Raw genomic sequence first — 25,011 nt, 5'->3', positions numbered from 1 at the left:
CATGGTTTGCCAGTCTGGGTTTGTTGCTTTTTTATTTATTTTTACATTTTTTATATTTTCAATGATGTGTTCAAATGAGTCCCAGCACTCAAAAATATGTCATCAAAAATGGGACATTAAAATTGACTGAGTGTCACGTCCTGACCAGCAGAGGGCGTATTGCTTAGTCTTGGTCAGGATGTGGCAGGTGGTTTGTGTTTGTTAAATGTTGTGTTGGTGATTGGGACTTCCAATTGAAGGCAGGTGTGTATAGTTGCCTTTGATTGGAAGTCCTATATAGGTGTGTGTGTTTTTCTTTGGGGTTGTGGGGAATTGATTTTGCACTGCGTTTTGTATAGCCTGCAAGACTGTCCATGTCGTGAGTACTGTCTAGTGTTGTTTTTCAAGTGGATGCCTTACATGTTTTGTCAGTAATAAACATGAGTGTCCACAATCCCGCTGCGCCTTGGTCCTTCTCTCTCCCATGCGACATATTCGCCGAAGAGTACGACATTTTCTGTCACAGAATTCCCCACCAAACCAGGACCAAGCAGCGGAAGAAGTCTGGCGAGGACTGGGGAACACGACGGGTAAGGGAGACTGAGAGGCACCCCCAAGATTTTTTTAGGGGGGGGGGCACAAGGGCTGTTTGATGGGGCAAGACTGGAGTGCCAGTCAACAGTCACCAGAGCTGCCCGCCAGTCAACAGTCACCAGAGCTGCCCGCCAGTCAACAGTCACCAGAGCTGCCCGCCAGTCAACAGTCACCAGAGCTGCCCGCCAGTCAACAGTCGCCAGAGCTGCCCGCCAGTCAACAGTCACCAGAGCTGCCCGCCAGTCAACAGTCACCAGAGCTGCCCGCCAGTCAACAGTCGCCAGAGCTGCCCGCCAGTCAAGAGTCGCCAGAGCTGCCCGCCAGTCGTAAGTCGCCAGAGCTGCCCGCCAGTCGTACGTCGCCAAAGCTGCCCGCCAGTCGTACGTCACCAGAGCTGCCCGCCAGTCAGGAGTCACCAGAGCTGCCCGCCAGTCAGGAGTCGCCAGAGCCGCCCGCTAGTCAGGAGCCGCCAGAGCCACCCGCTAGTCAGAAGCCGCCAGAGTGGCCCGACTGCCCGGAACTGCCAGAGTGGCCCGACTGCCCGGAACTGCCAGAGTGGCCAGACTGCCCGGAACTGCCAGAGTGGCCCGACTGCCCGGAACTGCCAGAGTGGCCTGTCAGTCAGGATCAGCCCGAGTGGCCCTCCTGTCCTCCGGCCCAGCCCGAGTGGCCCTCCGGTCCTCCGGCCCAGCCCGAGGGGCCCTCCTGTCCTCCGGCCCAGCCCGAGGGGCCCTCCGGTCCTCCGGCCCAGCCCGAGTGGCCCTCCGGTCCTCCGGCCCAGCCCGAGGGGCCCTCCTGTCCTCCGGCCCAGCCCGAGGGGCCCTCCTGTCCTCCGGCCCAGCCCGAGGGGCCCTCCTGTCCTCCGGCCCAGCCCGAGGGGCCTTCCTGTCCTCCGGCCCAGCCCGAGGGGCCTTCCTGTCCTCTGGCTCAGCCCGAGTGGCCCTCCGGTCCTCCGTTCCAGCCCGAGGAGCCCTCCTGTCCTCCGGCCCAGCCCGAGTGGCCCTCCGGTCCTCCGGCCCAGCCCGAGTGGCCCTCCTGTCCCCTGGCCCAGCCCGAGTGGTCCGTCTGCCAGGGTCAGCCCGAGGGGCCCTCCTGTCCTCCGGCCCAGCCCGAGGGGCCCTCCTGTCCTCCGGCCCAGCCCGAGGGGCCCTCCGGTCCTCCGGCTCAGCCCGAGTGGCCCTCCGGTCCTCCGGCCCAGCCCGAGTGGCCCTCCTGTCCCCTGGCCCAGCCCGAGTGGTCCGTCTGCCAGGGTCAGCCCGAGTGGCACGTCTGCCCGGCGCAGCTAGCGGCGCCACCGAAGTGGGCGACGCCAAAGGTGGAACGAAGTCCACGTCCTGCACCTGAGCCACCTCCAGGATAGGTGGGTTGGGGAGGGAGGGAGGATGGATGGAGCACAGTGCCAGAGTTGCCCGACTGTCCGGGGCTGCCAGAGTGCCCTGCCTGTCAGGAGCTGCCAGAGTGGCCCGTCATCAGGATCAGCCCGAGTGGCCCTCCTGTCCTCCGGCCCAGCCCGAGTGGCCCTCCGGTCCTCCGGTCCTCCGGCCCAGCCCGAGGGGCCCTCCTGTCCTCCGGCCCAGCCCGAGGGGCCTTCCGGTCCTCCGGCCCAGCCCGAGTGGCCCTCCGGTCCTCCGGCCCAGCCCGGGGGGCCCTCCTGTCCTCCGGCCCAGCCCGAGGGGCCCTCCTGTCCTCCGGCCCAGCCCGAGGGGCCTTCCTGTCCTCCGGCTCAGCCCGAGTGGCCCTCCGGTCCTCCGGCCCAGCCCGAGTGGCCCTCCTGTCCTCCGGCCCAGCCCGAGTGGTCCGTCTGCCAGGGTCAGCCCGAGTGGCACGTCTGCCCGGCGCAGCTAGCGGCGCCACCGAAGTGGGCGACGCCAAAGGTGGAACGAAGTCCACGTCCTGCACCTGAGCCACCTCCAGGATAGGTGGGTTGGGGAGGGAGGGTGGAGCACAGTGCCGTCGGTGACGGCAGCCACCCTCCCTTCCCTCCCTTATTGTTTAGGGGTCATTGTTTGTTGGGGTATTGGGGATTTTCTTGTGTTTTTCTTTATTTTAGGTGCATTCCGGGGTCTGCACCTTGAGGGGGGGGTACCTTCACGTCCTGACCAGCAGAGGGCGTATTGCTTAGTCTTGGTCAGGATGTGGCAGGTGGTTTGTGTTTGTTAAATGTTGTGTTGGTGATTGGGACTTCCAATTGAAAGCAGGTGTGTATAGTTGCCTTTGATTGGAAGTCCTATATAGGTGTGTTTGTTTTTCTTTGGGGTTGTGGGGAATTGATTTTGCACTGCGTTTTGTATAGCCTGCAAGACTGTCCATGTCGTGAGTACTGTCTAGTGTTGTTTTTCAAGTGGATGCCTTACATGTTTTGTCAGTAATAAACATGAGTGTCCACAATCCCGTTGCGCCTTGGTCCTTCTCTCTCCCATGCGACATATTCGCCGAAGAGTACGACATTTTCTGTGACACCGAGTGCCAAAATCCACAGCCAATAATTTCTTTACTTGGCGGCAAAGAAAGTCTAAATTATTAAATGAATTACTATTATTAAATTAATTATTTCATACCTGTACAGCTGTTCAGAACACCAATTAAATTTAGCTGAAATGATGGAGGATTCAATTGTAAAACATAATATGGTGTTACTGTAGTGATATAAACTGAGCGTGACAGATATCAATAAACCAAATATTTTTGTCCCCCTTGGCCTCTGGTCTGGAGGCAACGATCACATCATTTTTTTTCAGTCTGTCCCGTAGGGTAACATCTTCAGCCTGTCCTGTAGGGTAACATCTTCAGCCTGTCCTGTAGGGTAACATCTTCAGCCTGTCCCGTAGGGTAACATCTTCAGTCTGTCCCATAGGGTAACATCTTCAGCCTGTCCTGTAGGGTAACATCTTCAGCCTGTCCTGTAGGGTAACGTTTTCTGTCTGTCCCGTAGGGTAACATCTTCAGTCTGTCCTGTAGGGTAACATCTTCAGCCTGTCCTGTAGGGTAACATCTTCAGCCTGTCCTGTAGGGTAACATCTTCAGCCTGTCCTGTAGGGTAACATCTTCAGCCTGTCCTGTAGGGTAACATCTTCAGTCTGTCCCGTAGGGTAACATCTTCAGCCTGTCCAGTAGGCTAACATCTTCAGCCTGTCCTGTAGGGTAACATCTTCAGCCTGTCCTGTAGGGTAACATCTTCAGCCTGTCCCGTAGGGTAACGTCTTCGGTATGTCCCATGGGGTAACATCTTCGGCATGTCCCATGGGGTAATGTCTTCAGTGTGTCCTGTGGGGTAATGTCTTCAGCGTGTCCCGTGGGGTAACATCTTCGGCGTGTCCTGTGGGGAAACACCTTCAGCGTGTCCCGTGGGGTAACATCTTCAGCGTGTCCATTAGGGTAACATCTTCAGTCTGTCCTGTAGGGTAACATCTTCAGTCTGTCCCATAGGGTAACATCTTCAGCCTGTCCTGTAGGGTAACATCTTCAGCCTGTCCTGTAGGGTAACATCTCCACTCTTTCCCGTAGGGTAACATATTCTGTCTGTCCTGTAGGGTAACATCTTCAGCCTGTCCTGTAGGGTAACATCTCCACCCTTTCCCGTAGGGTAACATCTTCAGCCTGTCCTGTAGGGTAACATCTTCAGCCTGTCCTGTAGGGTAACATCTTCAGCCTGTCCCGTAGGGTAACATCTTCAGCCTGTCCCGTAGGGTAACATCTTCAGCCTGTCCCGTAGGGTAACATCTTCAGTCTGTCCTGTAGGGTAACATCTTCAGCCTGTCCTGTAGGGTAACATCTTCAGTCTGTCCTGTAGGGTAGCATCTTCAGTCTGTCCCGTAGGGTAACATCTTCAGTCAGTCTGTCCTGTAGGGTAACATCTTCAGCATGTCCTGTAGGGTAACATCTTCAGCATGTCCTGTAGGGTAACATATTCAGCATGTCCTGTAGGGTAACATTTTCAGCATGTCCTGTAGGGTAACATCTTCAGCATGTCCTGTAGGGTAACATCTTCAGCCTGTCCCGTAGGGTAACATCTTCAGCCTGTCCCGTAGTGTAACATCTTCAGTCTGTCCTGTAGGGTAACGTCTTCAGTCTGTCCTGTAGGGTAACATCTTCAGTCTGTCCCGTAGGGTAACATCTTCAGCCTGTCCTGTAGGGTAACATCTTCAGCCTGTCCTGTAGGGTAACATCTTCAGTCTGTCCCGTAGGGTAACATCTTCAGCCTGTCCTGTAGGGTAACATCTTCAGCCTGTCCTGTAGGGTAACATCTTCAGCATGTCCTGTAGGGTAACATCTTCAGTCTGTCCCGTAGGGTAACATCTTCAGCCTGTCCTGTAGGGTAACATCTTCAGCCTGTCCTGTAGGGTAACATCTTCAGCCTGTCCTGTAGGGTAACATCTTCAGTCTGTCCCGTAGGGTAACATCTTCAGCATGTCCTGTAGGGTAACATCTTCAGCATGTCCTGTAGGGTAACATCTTCAGCCTGTCCTGTAGGGTAACATCTTCAGCATGTCCTGTAGGGTAACATCTTCAGCATGTCCTGTAGGGTAACATGTTCAGCGTGTCCCGTGGGGTAACATGTTCAGCGTGTCCCGTGGGGTAACATCTTCGGCGTGTCCCGTGGGGTAACATGTTCAGCGTGTCCCGTGGGGTTACGTCTTCAGCATGTCCCGTAGGGTAACATCTTCAGCAGCCAGCTCTAGGCTGTGTGTTGTTCCCTCCTCCCTAGAAGAAGCACCAGGGCTGTCTGTGTGTTGCATGCATGCCTGTGTGTCTGCTTGCCTGCCTGCGGGGGTGCGTGCCTGTGTTTAGGAGATGCCTGTTAGTGATGACTCATACAACATCTCTCTATATGTGCATGTCATGTATCCTCCATTTCACAAATCCGTCCTCCTCCTCTTCCTCCTCTTCCTGCAGAGATTGTGATTACAGGGAAGGGAACTAGGGCAGGGAAGAGAGAAGGGTAGCTAGGAAGATAATCCCTGGCACAGGACTCATTACTGGCTGTAGGTCTGGGCACCCGTGTATGCTACTGGATAATGTGGACTTATATCTGTGACAGCTGAGCAGTCTCTTGCAGCAGAGGTAGCAGAGTTTGCGGGGGATTGAGAGGAGAGATGACAGAGGAGAGAGAGAGAGAGAGATTCACATGAGAGAGAGGGAGATACGAGAGAGAGATACGAGAGAGAGAGAAAGAAAGAGAGATTTCCCTTGGCCTTAAGCCTCCAGATCAGCATTACTCTGTTATATTGGTAATGAAAATAGCTCTCTCTATCTCTCCCTCTTTTCTATTTCTCTCTCTCTCTCCCGCTTCCGCCCCACGTCACACTCTACCCAAAGTGAAGCCATTAAGGCCTGGGGGCCATCTGTTAAGGCAGCCCCTTGTATTTAGCCCTAGCATAAGTGCAAGCGTGTTTTTAATAAATTCCTCTGTCGTAACTGTGTAATCTTTATTACCACTCTGTTCTACATGTCAGGGCCACCGGAGACCAGCTAGTACATGTATTTCAGCAAAGTGCTTTGCCTTGCTAGTATGCTAGGCTAGCGATGAACGGCTGCAACAATAGCACTCAGTTTTAATTGTATGCATAGAAGCCATTGTGATGGCTGTTGTTGAAGACATAATAAGACAAAGACCTGGGCTAACTTTGGAAACTTGGAAGAGGATCTTGGTTGACTCTCAGAAAGCCCCAGAAGGATCTACAGCTCACTTTAAAAGCCTACCTCAGTGAAACGATTGATGTACAATACTGTGCAGCTCTGATTTGGAGACTTCAATTTAGTTCAATGGCACTGTACAATGTCCATCTGAAATATTTCAGGCTTTAGTTCACCAGAAATATCGGAAAGGTATCTAATGATAATAGCCGCAAGACTGATTTCTATGACTTCACACTACATCTATGCCACCATAAAGATAGCCATTGGTCAGTTTCTATGGAGGACCAGGTGTATTAGGAATCATTCACTGATTTGTACCTGATGAAAACGGGGACCAGCAAACAATGTAGAGAACACAGCCCGAATCACCCAGGTAATTGAAAGCTCTCAGGTAATATACTTGAACCCAGTTAACTCCCGTCTCACCATAACAGTATGAGTGCTGCAGCAGCAGCCAGTATGTCTCCAGACCTTTTCACTTCAAGGGTTAATCGAGTTCATTGGCCAGGCATATTTCAGCAAAGTGCTGGATCAACAGCCGGGCTCCCGAGCTAGTCGGATCACAGAGGGCCTGGTTGGCTTTGTCGGAGGATCTCAACTTAAATCAGACGGTGAGCTGGCCAAAGGGGGGGTACACTCCGCTGACTGGAAAGATCAATGGCCATACGTGTCACCCGCCGAGTTTTCGCGGGCAAGAACAGTAACAGGGAAAAGGGAGATGACGTAATTTGCTCTGGAGCACTGTTCATAGGAACAGCACAGTCATTCAGTGTCTGGTTCTTAAATCAGACGTGCCACAGACTGGACAGAAACAGGCTGTTAGCACTGTGATTATTGTGCTTTGCAGACCCAGGTTTCCAGTGCACAATGACTGTGTTAGCCCGCCGAGCCAAAGGCCAGTCATTGCAAAGAAATGTCTTACAATTGTAAGACATTTCTGTTGCAACCTCAGACAACCTTTTCTCAGGAAGCCCAATTCCCCATTCAACCACTGGCGAAATCCCCTCACAATGATCTCAAAGTGTGTTCCTAATACACAATGAAATTGAACACAGACTACCCCTTGCTAATCAGGAAACATTTGGGTATGTTGTGGTGGACTGTCATTACAATTGCTTCACTGGAACCTGGTAAAATGATGTTTGTAGTGTAGCTAGCCCCTCAATGGCTCTGAATTCACTGTCAGCATGCAGTCAAAGCTGTAACCACTTGGAGCTAACTAGTGATCTCAAATCAAATCCAGATGTCGACAGCAGATGGGGTTGTATTCATAACATTGCTAAGTTAGCTAGCATACATTTTGAGAAAACAAGTCATATTAAGTGGCTAGCTAGCGTTAGCAACATTTGGTGGTCAATGAGACCGAGAGCTATCTAACCAGCTGAGCTAGCAAACAATTTAACAAAAGTATAATTTCAGATTCGAAAAAAATGCTTAATCAACAGCTTTCTGAAATCACAGTAGCTAGTACTCCTGGTGCACTTTTAAATGATTTAACCATATATCTTTAAGAAAATGCTGTTTTGCCATTTATTTAAACGTGAGATTGTCCAAGGGGTTGCTCAACGACAGTTGCTATCCATTGGGGCCGGGTTTAGCGAAGGGTCAATTGAAAGGGAACAGTTTCGAGATTATGGGGAAATTATTAGACCAAAGGTGAGGACAACACAAGACTGAATCCAAACATTACCCTGTCTATTGTCAACATGACTAGCTAAGTTATAAAATATGATATTACAGTGTTAGGCTTTTACAATGAAATTCATGGAAACAGATCATCATTTTGTTGCGCATGGAAATGAGTCATGAGTGCATTAAGGTGTGTGTGCCGCGGCAAATTTTCTTTACAATAGACAAACATAGGCTCAATCTGTTCAGAACAACCCATGGTATCTGTCACGTTGGTATAAAGGGATCAGGAGACAGGTGCAGGAATGCGTAATAGTTTTTTTTTTTATTGACCCAAATTACAGCGTGCCATGTAAAGGCACAGGGACAAAGACCAAACAAACACGTATACAACACACAGGGTTGAAACCCAAACAAAAGAGCGAGGAGTACCTCGAATAAATACACCGGGACGAAACCCGTAATCATCTGCACCCTACAAGCGTCATGAAAGACAAAACACAGCACAGGTACTCACACGACCAACGGACATTGGAACAATAATCGACAGAACAATGGAAACCAAAGGGCACATTTATACAATTACAATCAGTGGGAATGGGGACCAGGTGTGCGTAATGACACAATTCCGGAAGGATCCGTGACAGTAGGACACTATGTCATCTTGTAACTGTATATCAAACATAGTGATTGTAAAAGCTGACACATAAATATGAGTTTTATGATATGGAAATGTGAAGTGCAAATTTGGACGGGTGTTTGGCTTGCTTGTATGACATCAAAGTGGTATTTATTATAATACTCAATGTCTAATCTTTCAAAATACATAGAGTCATCTTAATGTACAACATTTCCCTCACTCAGAAAACCAAAAAGTTACCCAATTAGCGGGAGGGATGGGGGCGAGGTTCTCAAATTCAGGTTAAAAAGTTGGTTTGGAGTGTATGTTAAGATAAAGTTGTCAGCTATATTGTGAAAATTATATAATGACGGGTCTATCCTTAATAAAAGCATAGGCTGTATAGAGGCACAGTTCTACAGTAATTTTCCCCAAAATTCATAATGAAGTGTCTCGAAATTCTGATGCCACTGATGATTATTAATGGCGCTATTTAAAACTTAATAAAGAGATAATTGCAGCCGTACTCTGACATTTTACAACCCTCTCTGCATATTCCTCCCCTTCACACGATTAAATGTACAAAAAAGAAAAACCCTCAAACATCGAAGATCCATCTGCCTCTGAAAAGCCCCAATTATTGTTAGTTTAGGCATTTCATCTACAGCCCGCTATTTATTTATTTCCCCTGGTTATAAGATATGAAATGGAAGCATATTGATGTAAGCTGCTCTGCTATGACATCATAGTCTCTTAAAAATGAGGGCTTGAAATGGCCACCAGTTGGGAGGCAAGAGGAGGGGGAGAGAAAACAGCATGTAAAGAATGAGTTCTATAAGATTAATGACACATTTCTAGTCAAGCCCCCTGACTATGAGGGGATAACTCCTAGTCAAGCCCTCTGACTGAGGTGCTAGATCCTAGTCAAGCCCCCTTATTATGACGGGATAAATCCTAGTCAAGGCCCCGGACTATGAGGTGATGAATCTTAGTCAAGCCCCCTGACTATGAGGTTATGAATCCTAGTCAAGCCCTCTGACTATGGGGGGATAAATCCTAGTCAAGCCCCCTGACTATGGGGGGATAAATCCTAGTCAAGCCCCCTGACTATGAGGTGATGAATCCTAGTCAAGTCCCCTGACTATGGGGGGATAAATCCTAGTCAAGCCCCCTGACTATGAGGTGATAGATCCTAGTCAAGCCCCCTCACTATGAGGTGATAGATCCTAGTCAAGCCCCCTCACTATGTGGTGATAAATCCTAGTCAAGCGCCCTGTCTGTAGCTAGGTTTCCAAGAAAAAAAACATTAAATTATGTATATTTCGTCTCTCTGTGTGTCAAAATGTTCCTTCAATTCGCAAGAAGCTGAATGTATCTACATTTACATTTTACATTTTAGTCATTTAGCAGACGCTCTTATCCAGAGCGACTTACAGTAGTGAATGCATACATTTCATTTCATGCATTTTTTTTTTTTTGTACTGGCCCCCCGTATCTCACTGGAGAAAGCATCCGAGCGAGCGAAACAGCGCTCCTCTGTCTCTGTATGTGTAGGTCATTTATAAATGCTGTCTGGTCAAAAATAGTATGACATTATTGCCGCCTGTAGCATTGAATGTTAGCGAGCATTTGTCTTCCCTTGATGAAAAAAAGTATAAAATAATAGCCAATCAGCGTTGAGCTAAACTGAGTGAGCTCAACTGTGAATGGTCCTGGCACACCAAAGAAAACTTTCAAGGGAAGCTGGTTTGGATTTGGCATCACTCGTATCAAATCGCATCAGAGCATACGTCATTTACAGAAACAACTAGAATTGTTGGATCTCATTGTGTTCTAGTCATCCGGTAGCTAGCTAGCTAGTTAAAATTGGCCCTTTCCTAAAAGAGCCACAGATGGATATAGGGATTTGGACTTGTGATTTTACTTAATTCTCCGTACTGGCCAATGATTATAATGGCGATGCTGATTCAACCATTAATTCATACATTTTCCCCTGAGAGGATGGAAGTTCAATATGTAACTAGATGTAGTAGGCTAATGTTAACTAGCTGGCTCATCGTTGACAATTGAAGGCTAGGAGCAAGCATAAAAGAGTGTACTGTATGACCGAGTGATAGACCGTTTCATCAACATGAAAGAGGAGGATGGCATTGGCGTTTCTCTACAGGTAGGGCGAGTCAACATTTTTTTTTCTACTTGTACGAATGTGCGCGCGCACACACACATAAATAAAAACCATGGACAGCCACATCATATTTAGCTTACGTTGATTGGACTAAATCGTTCTTGGTATCTTTTAGTTGTCACTGTATTAGACTAAGCAGAGGTGATATGATGATGTTGAAATGGTGCTGGAATGTTGGAGGCAGAAACGGTTTTCTTTGCTGTAACTCTCTGTGGTTTTAAATCAATAGTTGTTTAGTGGTCCAAAAATGTCGGAAACATTAACTTACTTGACTGTGCTGTAGGTCATGTAACTGTTTGTTACATGCAATATGTTTTGGGATGAAACAAAGGTGTGGTTGAATTTATTCTGCCAAAATGTCTTCTTATTGTCTCGGCTTTTAGGCCTATATATATATATATATATCACGGTGGCAAGGCATATGAACTAACAGGTTATAGAGCAAACAACGCAATTATCACAACACATAGGTTGTAATATGGCTTATTTTTCCTGGCTTCCCCCTTTGATTTGACCCACACACAGCTACTGCGCTACAGATAGTTTTGTCACAGAATAACAAATGTGTCTGCTCTGGTGTTGGCTCGTGCTCGCTAGCCAACAACCCATAATGTGTGGGTAGGGTAGTCTACATCACAAATAGGAGCGACAGTATTTTTATTTGTCAGCAGTCCTGCATCGATCATCATGTCAACAGAATAAGATCCTCAATATTTATTGGAAAGGAGCATCAAGCTCATCAATGTTCATCATCATTTTTTTTTTCATTTGTAGCCTAATAAACTACATGGTTTCCCGAGTTGTTGTGTGAGGACTACACACCATATCATCGCATGACTTCAAGTATACATCGATATGATGGTTATTATATCAATATTTGTACATAAAGGTGTTTCCACCGCCATTTCTCGCCTAATTAATTTTACAGACACAAAAAGATCCAACCGTGTTGAACAAACAAATGATCTATAGGCATTTATCAACTTGTACCCGAAACCTCCTGTTTCCATCACAGCTGTTGTGATCATTTTTTTGTACCATATGGCTGTGAATGGAAACACGGTTTATAAAGTGATAAATGTGGTCCCTGTGATCAGCGCTAGGGAACTGGAGGGTAATCTACGGAGGATGGCTATTCCTTCTATGACCAAGGCTCTGTGTGTTTAATCCTGGGCTGTTCGTTAAGTATGGCATTAAAGCTGGCTTCCAGCCTAATTAGCGAAGCGCTAATTTATCCCCTCCAGTTTTCATTTATAAAAAAAGAGAGAATACAAGCTAGGACACTTGAAATTGTGAAAGTGCTATCATCACCCAGTCATGCAACGTTAGTAGACGGAGAAATCCCCAGTTGAGACGAACATGAAATGTGGCACCGATCGAGCTATTCACACTGCAGCTTTGCTGCCATTTTCCACATTGAAAGAGATTGTCATCATTAATATTTATTTTTGAAAAAACCCAGTCACAAGTAGCATTGCATAGAAATAGAGATAAAGACAGTCCCATTATAATGTCAGCAGTGCTTTTTGAGTTCGCAGAAGAAGGGTTTTGTAGTGTCTTCCAGAAACATCCCAGGAACATTTTACGCTCTTACATAACACCTTCCTGGAAGTTGCTCTTATAGGCCTACATGTGTAGTTAAAAGGAAACAACATTGTTTTAGCATAATAATGTTCAGTGGAACAATGGAACATGTTCTGTGAGTTTTAACGATACAATGCAATTTACTTTATTGTCCATTTACATGGAAATTGATTTCGTGACATCAGCATACAAATACACAAACACAACACAGTATATCACATGCAGTACGGAAAAATGGAAAATACACAAGTCACACATTTACATTTTCACATATTCAAAGTCTCTGCTGTCTACTGTCCGACAGTGTATTGGGTCCACATCTGTCCTATGGCCCACTGTTCAGCATCCTATATCTGTCCTATGGCCCACTGTTCAGCATCCTACATCTGTCCTATGGCCCACTGTTCAGCATCCTACACCTGTCCTATGGCCCACTGTTCAGCATCCTACATATATCCTATGGCCCACTGATCAGCATCCTATATCTGTCCTTTGGCCCACTGTTCAGCATCCTACATCTATCCTATGGCCCACTGTTCAGCATCCTACATCTGTCCTATGGCCCACTGATCAGCATCCTATATCTGTCCTTTGGCCCACTGTTCAGCATCCTACATCTATCCTATGGCCCACTGTTCAGCATCCTACATCTGTCCTATGGCCCACTGATCAGCATCCTACATCTGTCCTTTGGCCCACTGTTCAGCATCCTACATCTGTCCCATGGCCCACTGTTCAGCATCCCACATCTGTCCTATGGCCCACTGTTCAGCATCCTATATCTGTCCTATGGCCCACTGTTCAGCATCCTATATCTGACCTTTGGCCCACTGTTCAGCATCCCAAATCTGTCTTTTGGCCCACTGTTCAGCATCCCTCATATGTCCTATGGCCCACTGTTCAGCATCCCACATATGTCCTTTGGCCCACTGTTCAGCATCCCTCATCTGTCCTATGGCCCACTGTTCAGCATCCTATATCTGTCCTATGGCCCACTGTTCAGCATCCCACATCTGTCCTATGGCCCACTGTTCAGCATCCTATATCTGTCCTATGGCCCACTGTTCAGCATCCCACATCTGTCCTATGGCCCACTGTTCAGCATCCTATATCTGCCCTATGGCCCACTGTTCAGCATCCTACATCTATCCTATGGCCCACTGTTCAGCATCCTATATCTGTCCTATGGCTCAATGTTCAGCATCCTATATCTGTCCTTTGGCCCACTGTTCAGCATCCCTCATCTGTCCTATGGCCCACTGTTCAGCATCCTACATCTGTCCTATGGCCCACTGTTCAGCATCCTATATCTGTCCTATGGCCCACTGTTCAGCATCCTACATCTGTCCTTTGGCCCACTGTTCAGCATCCTGTATCTGTCCTATGGCCCACTGTTCAGCATCCTATATCTGTCCTATGGCCCACTGTTCAGCATCCTACATCTGTCCTTTGGCCCACTGTTCAGCATCCTATATCTGTCCTATGGCCCACTGTTCAGCATCCAACATCTGTCCTATGGCCCACTGTTCAGCATCCTATATCTGTCCTATGGCCCACTGTTCAGCATCCTACATCTGTCCTTTGGCCCACTCTTCAGCATCCTATATCTGTCCTATGGCCCACTGTTCAGCATCCTATATCTGTCCTATGGCCCACTGTTCAGCATCCTACATCTGTCCTTTGGCCCACTGTTCAGCATCCTATATCTGTCCTATGACCCACTGTTCAGCATCCTACATCTGTCCTATGACCCACTGTTCAGCATCCTACATCTGTCCTATGGCCCACTGTTCAGCATCCTATATCTGTCCTATGGCCCACTGTTCAGCAGCCTGATGACCATCGGAATCGAACTTGCCCTGCTCCTATTCTTGCTGAACAGTGGGACCTTGTATCTCTTTCCAGAGGACAGCAGTTAAAAAAATTGGGCAAGATTGTGTGTGGGATCCTCTATTAAATCTCTTTCCCTTGTCCTTTGCCCGTTTATGGACTGTCAGTCCTTGCATCCGTAGCTAAGCCCCGTTCCTCAGCTAACCAAAACAGGGTTATGATCAGGCTGTTGAAATAACAGATTGTGCCTTTAAGGTTTTCTTTTTCCTTTTTTTTTAGCTTTTGTTTGGGCCTTTTTGTTCTACTTGGTATGTTTTAATCCCTGCAGTAAATAATAACAAGTACTAACCTTACACCAATAATGAATACACTCTTTGGTTGTCCCCATAGGAACCATTTTTTGGGTTTCATGTAGAACCCTTTGTGGAAACGCTTCTACATGGAACCCAAAGGGTTCTACTTAGTACCAAAAAGGATTCTACAAAGGGTTCTCCTATGAGGACAGCCGAAAGGACCCTTTTAGGTTCTAGATAGCACCATTTCATTTTAAAAGTGTAATGTGGGTGACTTTCAGGAGGAAAATACTAAGCTTTGTTTTTCTAAAGTTCACTTCCTTGTATGAATTTAAATGTCATGTTATGTTATTCTCTAGAGCCAGTTGCATTTTGCATTGTTGAGGATGTTTGAATTGTATAGGCTTGTCAGAGGACAGTATTTATCTACTTCACAATCATAAGGGATTGCTGCTCCAAAATTCCACGCGTATTCTATGTGACTAGAACATTTTGAAGTTAGTTCATTTAGGTGTAGTAATATTAACTTTCAGACGGTGGCCTAAGGGAGGCTTGCCTGAAGCCTCGTTGTGGATAGTGGTGGTGAAGGTGCTAGCTGGGCTATAGTATGCTAACAGGGTTCCTACCACTTCCACGCTTTTGCACTGTGTTGCTAAGCTGGAAACAAACGTCTTGGGTCACTGACCTTCGGGCTCTACAGACTACTTTCTAGGTATCCATAAGATGAAGTATATTTGCAATTCCGGAGAAATGTTCCTTTAAGTGTTTCTGGAGTATTATCTCGTATGGTGCCACTCAGAAATTCTGTGAATCACGTTAGTTTTTCTCAGAGCGGAAGACGGTCCCTATGGATTCACCCAGCCATTCTGTGTATTCAAGCAGTAAGCTCAGTCGAGTTAATAGAGGACAGTTCCTCTGAGAGTTCTCAAAATTAGACATGAAACAGGAAAAATATCTCAGAGGCCCTCAAAATATCTCCTGCTAAAGAGCCTTGCATAAAACAACAATACAACAACTAATTCAACATATTTTTGTGCAATGCCAGTCAGTCAAAGGTTGTTAAGCTGCAGACAAGAAGCTCTGGTATCCTAGACTTGTGACTTCTGAGTTCTCATGTTAGCCTTTTCATGTTAGCCTTCTCATGTTAGCCTGTAGCTTGTTTTGCCCACACACTGGACTCTGACTCCCGCAGCGTAACCGAGTTTGCTAGGTGTGCACCAAAGAGCGACAGGAACATTTTAACGCTGTGTTTAAATTACTTTCCAGTGAAATCGTAGTGGATAATTGATCAAGCCACGTCTAGTGGCATCTCGTTACTGGTGCATTAGGGATAATTACTGCGGTAGATAATATAAAGGCTGGATAAATAAGGGAACTTTAAAGTCCTGTAAGTGAGGAACTTCTGGATGCAGAGGAATGGATTATGTTTGGGTTGACGTACGGAGCAAGGCTTGGGATGCTGCCTGTGTGTGGAGGACAGTTTTGCTGAATTCCAAATCGCCTGCTAGTCCTCTATACCCCCCTACTCCCTACCCCCCTACTCCCGAGGCACTCCTGTAGATCTGAGAGGAGTTGATAGGTGTAAACAATATGGGGAATCAATTACCATATTGCTTGCACCTACCAAAATCAGGTATCCATAGGAGCTTGGGGTTATTTTAGGACAGGTTCATTGCTACTCTTTTCCTGACTGATATAGTACAAGGGATAGTGATTGATTTGGGATCCAGCCTTTGTCTCCCTCCCTCCCCGCCTGTCTGACTATGGCCTTCTGTCTTCCTCTCCATAGATCCGCCGGCAGTGGAGCCACTGTTCACAGAGATCCGCCAGGGTTTGGGTCGCGCTTTCACCCTCAACTGCCGCATGCTGCGGGCCCACCCGTCCAAGGTGCTCAAGTACGAGTGGAAGCTGGGCACCCGGCTGCTGACCATGGGCCAGTTGGACCAGCGCGATGAGACGGACTACCACGTCAGAGCCCTCAACAGGGAGGGCTACGGGGAGTACACCTGTGAAGTGACCAACGAGGCCGGGGCGGGTGCCTGCAGGTTCTTAGTCACAGGTGTGTACGACAGACGTCGTTGGCCGTTCCAGTTTCTATACTTGCTTTGCGTTTAGTAGATTGTTTGATACTAAGTGGTCTGCTAGTGTTGATATTGAGACCGATACTGATCAATTTCTAATCCTATTCTCCTCTATTGTCTCCATACATGTCCAATGTCTTACCTCGAAAGAGAATCAGACGTTAGTACACTTTACTGTAATGTGTGTAATTCACTGCTTTTGGTTGCGGTGTATTCGGAAAGTACTCAGGCCCCTTGACTTTTTCCACATTTTGTTACGTTACAGCCTTATTCGAAAAAATCTACCACAATACCTCATAATGACAAAGCAAAAACAGTTTTTGGATTTTTCTGCAAATGTATAAAACCTTTTTTTTTACTAAAATTGCACATTTACATAAGTATTCAGACCCTTCACTGAAGCATCTTTGGCAGCGATTACAGCCTTGAATCTTCTTGGGTATGACGCTACAAGCTTGGCACACCTGTACTCGGGGAGTTTCTCCCATTCTTCTCTGCAAATCCTCTCAAGCTCTCTCAGGTTGGATGGGGAGCGTTGCTGCAAAGCTATTTTCAGGACTCTCCAGAGATGTTCGATCGGGTTCAAGTCTGGGCTCTGGCTGGGCCACTCAAGGACATTCAGAGACTTGTTCTGAAGCCATTCCTACGTTGTCTTCGCTATGTGCTTAGGGTAATTGTCCTGTTGGAAGGTGAACCTTCGCCCCAGTCTGAGGTCTTGAGCGCTCAGGAACAGGTTTTCATCAAGGATCTCTCTGTACTTTACGCTGTTTATCTTTTCCTTGATCCTGACTAATCTCCCAGTCCCTGCCGCTGAAAAACATCCCCAGAGCATGATGCTGCCACCACAATGCTTCACCGTAGGGATGGTACCAGAAAATCTTGTTTCTCATGGTCTGAGAGTCCTTTGGGTGCCTTTTGGCAAAATCCTAGCTATGTGCCTTTTACTGAGGAGTGGTTTCTGTCTGGCTATTCTATGATAAAGGCCTGATTGGTGGAGTGCTACAGAGATGGTTGTCCTTCTGGAATGTTCTCCCATCTCCATAGAGGAACTCTGGAGCTCTTTCAGAGTGACCATCGAGTTCTTGGTCACCTTCCTGACCAAGGCTCTTTTCCCCCGATTGCTCAGTTAAGCCGAGCGGTCAACTCTAGGAAGAGTCTTGGTGGTTCCTTACTTCTTCTATTTAAGAATGATGGAGGCCACTGTGTTCTTGGGGACCTTCAAAGCTGCAGAAATTTGTTGGTACACTTTCCGAGATCTGTGCCTTTGTAACAGTATAGCTTCCGTCCCTCTCCTCGCCCCAACCTGGGCTTGAACCAGGGACCCTCTGCACACAGACAACAGTCACCCACGAAGCATCGTTACCCATCGCGCCACAAAAGCCGCGGCCTTTGCCGAGCAAGGAGAACAACTACTTCAGGTCTCAGAGCGAGTGACGTCACCCGATTGAAACACTATTAGCGCGCACCACCGCTAACTAACTAGCCATTTCACATCGGTTACACCTTGACACAATCCTGTCTCTGAGCTCTATGGACAATTCCTTCGACCTCATGGCTTGGTTTTTGCTCTGACATGCACTGTCAACTGTGGGACCTTATATAGACAGGTGTGTGCCTTTCCAAATCATGTCCAATCAATTGAATTTACCACAGGTGGACTCCCATCAAGTTGTAGAAACATCTCAAGGATGATCAATGGAAACAGGATGCACTTGAGCTCAATTTCGAGTCTCATAGCAAAGGGTCTGAATACTTATGTCAATAAGGTATTTCTGGTTTTAAATTTGCATTTTTAAAAACCAGTTTTTGCTTTGTCATTATGGGGTACTGTGTGTAGATTGATGAGGAAAACATGTATTTAATCCATTTTAGAATACGGCTGTAACTTAACAAAATGTGGAAAATGTCAAGGGGTCTAAATACTTTCCAAATGCACTATATGTAGCTGTCAGACCTGTAAATAGTAACAAGCAGTGGCTAACCGAGAATTGTGCATCAATGGAGAGCTGCCCCTTCACTTTCCTCACTACTCCTGGACACAACAGTTGCATCCCAAAAGGCACCCTACTCCCTACTTAATGCACTACTTTTGACCAGGGCCCATAGGGAATAGGGTGCCATTTGGGATGCACCCAACGTATTGATTCGATTCACGTTCACTTTCTGTGATTGCTGTTGGTTGTTGCAGCGAGACTCCCATTGTCAATACCCCATTGTCAATTCCCGGAGACAAGTAGAATCCACTCTCTGTCTATTCTAATGAAATGTATCCCATGGAGATGGCCTTGTCAGCCCTTATAAAAAAACATTTATAAAAACCTAATAAGCTGCTTATCTGCGACACGACAAACTGTTGCTTGTTTTCACTGCTAGCAGCAGACATAAGCAAGGAAGTTTGCACAGAATTTCAATGATTTATTGAATAGATGACAGGGTGATGATGCATTCATAATAATGAATATATGTTTGAACATGCAAGATGTCATTGTAATGATTAACACCTGTGGAAATAGGTTTTGGTATTAGTGTTCTTAGTTCTGTGTTTTGGTATTAGTGTTCTCAATGTTTAGGTATTAGTGTTCTCAGCATTTTGGTATTAGTGTTCTTAGTTCTGTGTTTTGGTATTAGTGTTCTCAGTGTTTTGGTATTAGTGTTCTCAGCGTTTTGGTATTAGTGTTCTTAGTTTTCAGTGTTTTGGTATTAGTGTTCTCAGTGTTTTGGTATTAGTGTTCTTAGTTCTGTGTTTTGGTATTAGTGTTCTCAGTGTTTTGGTATTAGTGTTCTCAGCGTTTTGGTATTAGTGTTCTTAGTTCTCAGTGTTTTGGTATTAGTGTTCTCAGCGTTTTGGTATTAGTGTTCTTAGTTGTCAGTGTTTTGGTATTAGTGTTCTCAGCGTTTTGGTATTAGTGTTCTTAGTTCTCAGTGTTTTGGTATTAGTGTTCTCAGCGTTTTGGTATTAGTGTTCTTAGTTGTCAGTGTTTTGGTATTAGTGTTCTCAGCGTTTTGGTATTAGTGTTCTTAGTTCTCAGCGTTTTGGTATTAGTGTTCTTATCTCTCAGTGTTTTGGTATTAGTGTTCTCAGCGTTTTGGTATTAGTGTTCTTATCTCTCAGTGTTTTGGTTTTTGTGTTCTCAGCGTTTTGGTATTAGTGTTCTTAGTTCTCAGTGTTTTGGTATTAGTGTTCTCAGCGTTTTGGTATTAGTGTTCTTAGTTCTCAGTGTTTTGGTATTAGTGTTCTCAGTGTTTTGGTATTAGTGTTTTTAGTTCTCAGTGTTTTGGTATTAGTGTTCTCAGTGTTTTGGTATTAGTGTTCTTAGCTCTCAGTGTTTTGGTATTACTGTTCTCAGTGTTTTGGTATTAGTGTTCTTAGCTCTCAGTGTTTTGGTATTAGTCTTCTTAGTTCTCAGTGTTTTGGTATTAGTGTTTTTAGCTCTCAGTGTTTTGGTATTAGTGTTCTCAGTGTTTTGGTATTAGTGTTCTTAGCTCTCAGTGTTTTGTTATTAGTGTTCTCAGTGTTTTGGTATTAGTGTTCTTAGCTCTCAGTGTTTTGGTATTAGTGTTCTTATCTCTCAGTGTTTTGGTATTAGAGTTCTTAGTGTTTTGGTATTAGTGTTCTTATCGCTCAGTGTTTTGGTATTAGTGTTCTCAGTGTTTTGGTATTAGTGTTCTTAGCTCTCAGTGTTTTGTTATTAGTGTTCTCAGTGTTTTGGTATTAGTGTTCTCAGTGTTTTGATATTAGTGTTCTCAGTGTTTTGGTATTAGTGTTCTCATTGTTTTGGTATTAGTGTTCTTAGCGCTCAGTGTTTTGTATTGGAATTCTTAGCTCTCAGCGTTTTGGTATTAGTGTTCTTAGCTCTCAGTGTTTTGGTAATAGTGTTCTTAGCTCTCAGCGTTTTGCTATTACTGTTCTCAGTGTTTTGATATTAGTGTTCTCAGTGTTTTGGTATTAGTGTTCTCAGTTTTTTGGTATTAGTATTCTTAGCTCTCAGCGTTTTGGTATTAGTGTTCTTAGCTCTCAGTTTTGTGGTATTAGTGTTCTTAGCTCTCAGCGTTTTGGTATTTGTGTTCTCTGTGTTTTGGTATTAGTGTTCTCAGTTTTTTGGTATTAGTATTCTTAGCTCTCAGCGTTTTGGTATTTGTGTTCTCTGTGTTTTGGTATTAGTGTTCTCAGTGTTTTGGTATTAGTGTTTTTAGCTCTTAGTGTTTTGGTTTTAGTATTCTTAGCTCTCAGTGTTTTGGTATTAGTGTTCTCAGTGTTTTGGTATTAGTGTTTCCAGAGTTTTGGTATTAGTGTTCTTAGCTCTCAGTGTTTTGGTATTAGTGTTCTCTGTGTTTTGGTATTAGTGTTCTCAGTGTTTTGGTATTAGTGTTCTTAGCTCTCAGTGTTTTAGTATTAGTGTTCTTAGCTTTCAGTGTTTTGGTATTAGTGTTCTTAGCTTTCAGCATTTTGGTATTAGTGTTCTTAGCTCTTATTGTTTTGGTTTTAGTGTTCTTAGCTCTCAGTGTTTTGGTATTAGTGTTCTCTGTGTTTTGGTATTAGTGTTCTCAGTGTTTTGGTATTAGTGTTCTCTGTGTTTTGGTATTAGTGTTCTCTGTGTTTTGGTATTAGTGTTCTCAGTGTTTTGGTATTAGTGTTCTTAGCTCTCAGTGTTTTAGTATTAGTGTTCTTAGCTTTCAGTGTTTTGGTATTAGTGTTCTTAGCTTTCAGCATTTTGGTATTAGTGTTCTTAGCTCCCAGTGTTTTGGTATTTGTATTCTTAGCTCTCAGTGTTTTGGTATTAGTGTTCTTAGCTCTCAGTGTTTTGGTATTCGTTTTCTCGGTGTTTTGGTATTAGTGTTCTCGGTGTTTTGGTATTAGTGTTCTCTGTGTTTTGGTATTAGTGTTCTCAGTGTTTTGGTATTAGTGTTCTCTGTGTTTTGCTATTAGTGTTCTCTGTGTTTTGGTATTAGTGTTCTCAGTGTTTTGGTATTAGTGTTCTTAGCTCTCAGTGTTTTAGTATTAGTGTTCTTAGCTTTCAGTGTTTTGGTATTAGTGTTCTTAGCTTTCAGCATTTTGGTATTAGTGTTCTTAGCTCCCAGTGTTTTGGTATTAGTATTCTTAGCTCTCAGTGTTTTGGTATTAGTGTTCTCTGTGTTTTGGTATTAGTTTTCTCTGTGTTTTGGTATTAGTGTTCTCGGTGTTTTGGTATTAGTATTCTTAGCTCTCAGTGTTTTGGTATTAGTGGTTTTAGCTCTCAGTGTTTTGGTATTAGTGTTTTTAGCTTTCAGTGTTTTTGTATTAGTGTTCTCAGCGTTTTGGTTTTAGTGTTCTTAGCTCTCAGTGTTTTGGTATTAGTGTTTTCAGTGTTTTGGTATTAGTGTTCTCAGCATTTTGGTATTAGTGTTCTCAGCGTTTTGGTATTAGTGTTCTCAGTGTTTTGGTATTAGTGTTCTCAGTGTTTTGGTATTAGTGTTCTCTGCGTTTTGCTATTAGTGTTCTTATCTCTCAGTGTTTTGGTATTAGTGTTCTCAGCGTTTTGGTATTAGTGTTCTTAGCTCTCAGCGTTTTGGTATTAGTGTTCTCAGTGTTTTGGTATTAGTGTTCTTAACTCTCAGTGTGTTGTATTCGTGTTCTTAGCTCTCAGCGTTTTGGTATTAGTGTTGTCAGTGTTTTCGTGTTAGTGTTCTTAGCTCCTAGTGTTTTGGTATTAGTGTTCTTAGCTCCTAGTGTTTTGGTATTAGTGTTCTTAGCTCTCAGTGTTTTGGTATTAGTGTTCTTAGCTCTCAGTGTTTTGGTATTAGTGTTCTCATTGTTTTGGTATTAGTGTTCTTAGCTCTTTATGTTTTGGTATTAGTGTTCTCAGGGTTTTGGTTTTTGTGTTCTCAGTGTTTTGGTATTAGTGTTCTTAGCTCTCAGTGTTTTGGTATTAGTGTTCTTATCTCTCAGTGTTTTGGTATTAGTGTTCTCATTGTTTTGGTATTAGTGTTCTTAGCTCTTTATGTTTTGGTATTAGTGTTCTCAGGGTTTTGGTATTTGTGTTCTCAGTGTTTTGGTATTAGTGTTCTCAGTGTTTTGGTATTAGTGTTCTCAGTGTTTTGGTATTAGTGTTCTCTGCGTTTTGCTATTAGTGTTCTTATCTCTCAGTGTTTTGGTATTTGTGTTCTCAGTGTTTTGGTATTAGTGTTCTCAGTGTTTTGGTATTAGTGTTCTCAGTGTTTTGGTATTTGTGTTCTCAGTGTTTTGGTATTAGTTTTCTCAGTGTTTTGGTATTAGTGTTGTCAGTGTTTTGGTATTAGTTTTCTCAGTGTTTTGGTATTAGTGTTCTCAGTGTTTTGGTATTTGTGTTCTCAGTGTTTTGGTATTTGTGTTCTCAGTGTTTTGGTATTAGTGTTCTCAGTGTTTTGGTATTTGTGTTCTCAGTGTTTTGGTATTTGTGTTCTCAGTGTTTTGGTATTAGTGTTCTCAGTGTTTTGGTATTTGTGTTCTCAGTGTTTTGGTATTTGTGTTCTCAGTGTTTTGGTATTAGTGTTCTCAGTGTTTTGGTATTTGTGTTCTCAGTGTTTTGGTATTTGTTTTCTCAGTGTTTTGGTATTTGTGTTCTCAGTGTTTTGGTATTAGTTTTCTCAGTGTTTTTGTATTAGTGTTCTCAGTGTTTTGGTATTAGTGTTCTCAGTGTTTTGGTATTAGTTTTCTCAGTGTTTTTGTATTAGTGTTCTCAGTGTTTTGGTATTTGTGTTCTCAGTGTTTTGGTATTAGTTTTCTCAGTGTTTTGGTATTAGTTTTCTCAGTGTTTTGGTATTAGTGTTCTCAGTGTTTTGGTATTTGTGTTCTCAGTGTTTTGGTATTTGTGTTCTCAGTGTTTTGGTATTAGTGTTCTCAGTGTTTTGGTATTTGTGTTCTCAGTGTTTTGGTATTTGTGTTCTCAGTGTTTTGGTATTAGTGTTCTCAGTGTTTTGGTATTTGTGTTCTCAGTGTTTTGGTATTTGTGTTCTCAGTGTTTTGGTATTAGTGTTCTCAGTGTTTTGGTATTTGTGTTCTCAGTGTTTTGGTCTTTGTTTTCTCAGTGTTTTGGTATTTGTGTTCTCAGTGTTTTGGTATTAGTTTTCTCAGTGTTTTTGTATTAGTGTTCTCAGTGTTTTGGTATTAGTGTTCTCAGTGTTTTGGTATTAGTTTTCTCAGTGTTTTTGTATTAGTGTTCTCAGTGTTTTGGTATTTGTGTTCTCAGTGTTTTGGTATTTGTGTTCTCAGTGTTTTGGTATTAGTGTTCTCAGTGTTTTGGTATTTGTGTTCTCAGTGTTTTGGTATTTGTGTTCTCAGTGTTTTGGTATTTGTGTTCTCAGTGTTTTGGTATTTGTGTTCTCAGTGTTTTGGTATTTGTGTTCTCAGTGTTTTGGTATTAGTGTTCTCAGTGTTTTGGTATTTGTGTTCTCAGTGTTTTGGTATTTGTTTTCTCAGTGTTTTGGTATTTGTGTTCTCAGTGTTTTGGTATTAGTTTTCTCAGTGTTTTTGTATTAGTGTTCTCAGTGTTTTGGTATTAGTGTTCTCAGTGTTTTGGTATTAGTTTTCTCAGTGTTTTTGTATTAGTGTTCTCAGTGTTTTGGTATTTGTGTTCTCAGTGTTTTGGTATTTGTGTTCTCAGTGTTTTGGTATTTGTGTTCTCAATGTTTTGGTATTTGTGTTCTCAGTGTTTTGGTATTAGTGTTCTCAGTGTTTTGGTATTAGTGTTCTCAGTGTTTTGGTATTAGTGTTCTTATCTCTCAGTGTTTTCGTATTAGTTTTCTCTGTTTTGGTATTAGTGTTCTCAGTGTTTTTGTATTATTGTTCTTAGCTTTCAGCGTTTTGGTATTAGTGTATTCCTCAGAAGTGTTGACACAGTGGTATAAAAAACACTATTCTTCAGAAATGTTACACAGTGGTATGTAAAAAGACACAGTATTCCTTAGAAGTGTTGACACATTGCTATGTAAAAACACACTGTATTCCTCAGAAGTGTTGACACAGGAAAACACTTATCTTTCAATGAGATGTCATATTACATTCAAATTCTAGTAACTTTATTGTTCCCAGGAGACAACTTCATATTTCGACATAGAGCAGAATCAGCAGGGAGAAGTCGTCACTGTGATATTTTGCCCTTTTGCTTTCAAGCTTTTTCAACATTAGACACTCAATGGATGGGAGAAATGGCTACAAAGGTTTACTGTTGATAAGTGTTCAGAGTCTGCAGATCAAGAAGTACAGCCGTATCACTGCTCAAGTCTTTCCACAGTTATATTAGCCCCAACTCGGATTTGCATTGTCAATTTTCTGTCCTGCACAGCAGCCACAAGGAGAGAGGATTACTGCACTCCCTATCTTGCCCTCCACCCAAAAGAGAATGTCAGCAATTTAGGGAACACGAAAACCCAGGTCCACTTGTTATATTAGAAAGTCACCTTGTCTTCCTGTATGGCATTCCTGAAACTATTTGACTGTCCAACATTAAGGAAAGCAAGAAAACCTGATAATAGTGTGTGTCTCTCTTGATCCTGGCAGTTGTTTGAATCTTTCATATAGAGTGTTCGTCTCCGGGCAACTCCTGCTGCTTTTATAAAGGACTA

General features: G+C 44.2%; 1 protein-coding gene across 1 annotated transcript in view; it reads left to right on the top strand.

Moving 5' to 3' along the window:
- Nucleotides 1-25,011, top strand: part of mdga2a (MAM domain containing glycosylphosphatidylinositol anchor 2a) — a 212,315-nt gene that overhangs the window by 130,893 nt on the left and 56,411 nt on the right. Inside the window, exon 9 of the mRNA XM_014210233.3 lies at nt 16,140-16,409. Coding sequence (XP_014065708.3) covers nt 16,140-16,409 — 270 coding nt within the window. The remainder of the gene's footprint in view (nt 1-16,139; nt 16,410-25,011) is intronic.

The sequence above is a fragment of the Salmo salar genome, chromosome 01 (assembly GCF_965601325.2).
Source record: "Salmo salar chromosome 01, fSalSal1, whole genome shotgun sequence".
Taxonomy (NCBI): Eukaryota; Metazoa; Chordata; class Actinopteri; order Salmoniformes; family Salmonidae; genus Salmo; species Salmo salar.
This window is presented reverse-complemented; position numbering and strand designations above follow the sequence as displayed.